Below are 3,486 nucleotides of genomic sequence, written 5' to 3' on the forward strand. Positions count from 1 at the left end.
CTTTGTGTTTGTTGTGGTTTTGTGTCGCTTTGTGGTCATTTTGTGTCTTTTTGGTGGTTTTGTGTCTCTTTAGGGTAACCCTTAGTTTGCAGATGTTGTGTGTCTCCTTGTGGTTGTTTCTTTAAGGTTACTGTGTATTTTGCTGTCCCTTTGTGTCTGTTTTTAGTCCTTTTGTGTCCCGTGGTTGATTTGTGTCCCTTTTGTAGATTTTCTGTGTCTCCTCAGTTTTTTCTTTGAGGTAACTTTATGTATTTTGCTGTTGTTTAATGTCTTTTTGTGGCTGTTTTGTGTATTCTCGTGGTGGTTTTTGTCTCTTTGAGGTGACTGTGTGTATTTTGTTGTTGTTTTGTGTCTCTTTGTGATCATTTTGAGTCTCTTCATGGTCGGTACATGTTAATTTGAAATTTTGCAAGTGAAGGCCAGGGAGTGCCCTGACACGTTGAGCCCCTGTGCCATGTCCAGTAGGCTCCTTCAGTAATCCATCCACTGCAAACTATAATTTAAGAGAAAGATGCAAAACCAGCAGTATTTCCTCTAGGAAGAAGTGATTCTTTGTTTCTGATATCATCTTAGACTTGCAGATGAGATTTTACTGATCTCTTCTGCTGGGCATTTTTGTTCTCTCTGCAGGGCAGTGTTGCTTCCCACACAGTAAGCTAAATGAATCAGTCTGCGGCTTGGCTGGCAAACAACATAGAGGTCAGAGCAGGTGCAGATGAAACAGCTAGATGCCTGAATGTTTGTTTCTAGATTTCCTTTTTTCTTAACTGTGCAGCTCTGTTTTGCCCTGTTTCTTCCCTCGCATTTTAATCGCCCCTTTCTTTTAATCACCGCTTTTTCCTCATCTTCCACATTTTTGGATCAGGTTCCGCCTGGACATCTACCGCTGCCTTGCCAGCCCATCTCTGATCATGCTGACTGAAGAAGATCCTATTCTCAGAGCCTTTGAGCTGAGTGCAGACCTCAAGGAGCTCAGCCTGGTTGAGGTGGAGTTCAGGTATGATTCCTATCAACTGCTGCACATCCATCCGTCATGTCAGTGCACGCTTATCTAATTTCTTTGCACAGAAAGGCGGAGAAACATACGCACAAAAACATATGCACATACATGCACACGATGATATTGTAAACCCGCTTCCTTTATCGAATGTAACAAGATATGAATCATAATCTTTCATGTGGTCTGATTGTATCTAATTTCCTCGCTTCAGGAATGATTATGAGGAGCTGGCAAAGCAGTGTAAGATGTTTGCCAAGGACCTGCTGGCTCAGGCTCGAAACTCTCGAGAGCTAGAAGTGATTCTCAACCACACATCCAGCGAGGATCACGTTGACAAGAGAGGCTTACTGGAGGAGCGCATGAACCTCAGTCGACTCAAGCTTGCTATCAAGTACAACCAAAAAGAGGTAAGACAGGCCAAGTCTGCAACATTCATGTTTTTTTGCAGCATCAAGCAGGCCAATCAGTAATATCAATGAGCTGAGGAAAATCTTTGATGTCTTACTTGATAATTTAATCCCTTAACTATACATAGATCAGTTCAAATAAAATGATATCTGTTATCCGTTATCTCTTTACTGTACTATATATGTTGGATGTAACATCTGTGCACCACGTGTCTCTTGGAAGTTTGAGTTTGCCTGGATGAAGTACTTCCTCCAGGCAACAGCAGTCAAAGACAAAGTTAAGTTAGAAGTTTGGAGCTGGGGGGCAATTTACAGCTGGGATGGCTCAGTGTGAAAAATTTAACTCATATATCACAGCACCGCTAGTGGCATACAACTCCTGCTGGAGAACTAACACTGATAAGGTTCCTCTTCAGGTGCATATGAGATATTACTCCCACAGAGTCTTATTTATGGTTTGTGGTTGGATTTTTATTGCAGAGAGAACACTTATAATTGACTCACTTAAAAGTGTGCTGATTTCTGGATTCTGCAACCTTCAGACAGAACCAGACAAGCTGTTTCACCCTGTTTTCTGTCATTGTGCTATGCAAGGCTAATTGGTTGCTTGCTATTGTTTTATATTCAGCCTAAAAACAGTATTCTCAACCAACCTAAGTTTTACTAAAAACCAGTTTTTATGCAAATTGGAGTTTAAAAAAATGCATTACATCACCTTGCATACAGTATCACAGTGATCACATTATATTGAATGGTAACATCTGTATCATGATACATATAGTATGGCCAGATTCTTGCCAATACAAAGCCATATAAGATAACTCATATAACTCGTTCTAAGATAACTAAATTGATTTTAAAATGAATGAAATTTGCGGTTCACCCTGTAATCTCTGTCAGGCAAATGTCTTCACGCTGACATTTCCTCTGACATTCTCTCCTGACTCCTTTAACAGTTTGTGGCTCAGTCCAACTGTCAGCAGTTCCTCAACACCGTCTGGTTTGGGGAAACGGCCAGCTACCGGCGCAAACACACATGTCTAAAGATGGCCACGGTACTGAGCGTGGCCATGCTTTGGCCGCTGCTCTCTGTCTGCTACCTTCTGGTGCCGCGATCCCGCGTGGGCCAGATCATCCATACACCTTTCGTCAAGTTCATCATCCACAGCGCCTCCTACTTCACCTTCCTGCTGCTGCTCAACCTGTACTCATTGGTCTACAACGAGGGCAAGAAAAACACCATGGGCCCTGCGCTGGAAATGATAGATTACCTGCTCATCCTCTGGATCATAGGTCAGATTTTAACTCAGCTTTTGAGCAGTAAATAACATATCTATGCTTTGTGTAGGGGTATTATTTATGTTTTAATCATGATATATGTTTCATGGCTTAGGAGGCAGATTTCTATAATTGAATGATTATCCATTTCTTTAAAAGACACAATCAAACTAAGAATAGAATAAGAATTGAATCCTACAAACCAGAATTTAATAGGATAATGTTGCCCAGTGGAGTGAAAATGAGAGATTCCTGTTATGGTCTGGCTAAAGTCCAGCATCCTGTGTCCATAATCCTATCAGGCAGAACATGACAAACAGCTGTTTCTAAACTAAACGACAGAAAGCCTGGCTTGAATGGATTAAATCTGTCAGCTCTGCCTCTAATTGAGCTCTATAGAAAGGAAAGCTTCTTCTGTCTCCCCTGTGGTCCATCTGAGTGCTGCTATCACCGGACTCAGCACATGCAAACATGTATTTGGACGAAGACAAACACATGTACACGTACACGCCATATCTGTTCAGATGAGGCTGGATGGTGACAGTTAGAAATTGACTCTGTCTTTCCCCAGGGACGAGCTTCTCCACCTTCCTCTTCTGCCAAGAAACCATTAGCATGATCATTCAATCGCTTTAATGGCCCTGCCTTCTCAGCAGAGATATTTGTCTCATGGTTGCAGCATCCGACCCCTCTCCACCAGACACAAGCATCGCAACCACACCTCATTGGACAAGGTTTCACTATCATCACCGGGTTTATAAATCATCCCAATAACTGCACCTGATAGGTTGTAAAAGGATG

General features: G+C 42.1%; 1 protein-coding gene across 1 annotated transcript; it reads left to right on the top strand.

The window, feature by feature from the left end:
* Positions 1–865: 865 nt before the first annotated feature.
* LOC121963541 (short transient receptor potential channel 1-like) lies at positions 866–2,700 on the top strand (the record flags this gene model as incomplete). Its single annotated transcript, XM_042513826.1, has 3 exons — positions 866–997; positions 1,212–1,407; positions 2,364–2,700. Coding segments are annotated over 3 exons (665 nt in total), but the record flags the coding sequence as incomplete, so codon positions are not given.
* Positions 2,701–3,486: the final 786 nt, after the last annotated feature.

This window comes from Plectropomus leopardus, unplaced genomic scaffold (genome assembly GCF_008729295.1).
Source record: "Plectropomus leopardus isolate mb unplaced genomic scaffold, YSFRI_Pleo_2.0 unplaced_scaffold11641, whole genome shotgun sequence".
Classification (NCBI taxonomy): Eukaryota; Metazoa; Chordata; class Actinopteri; order Perciformes; family Serranidae; genus Plectropomus; species Plectropomus leopardus.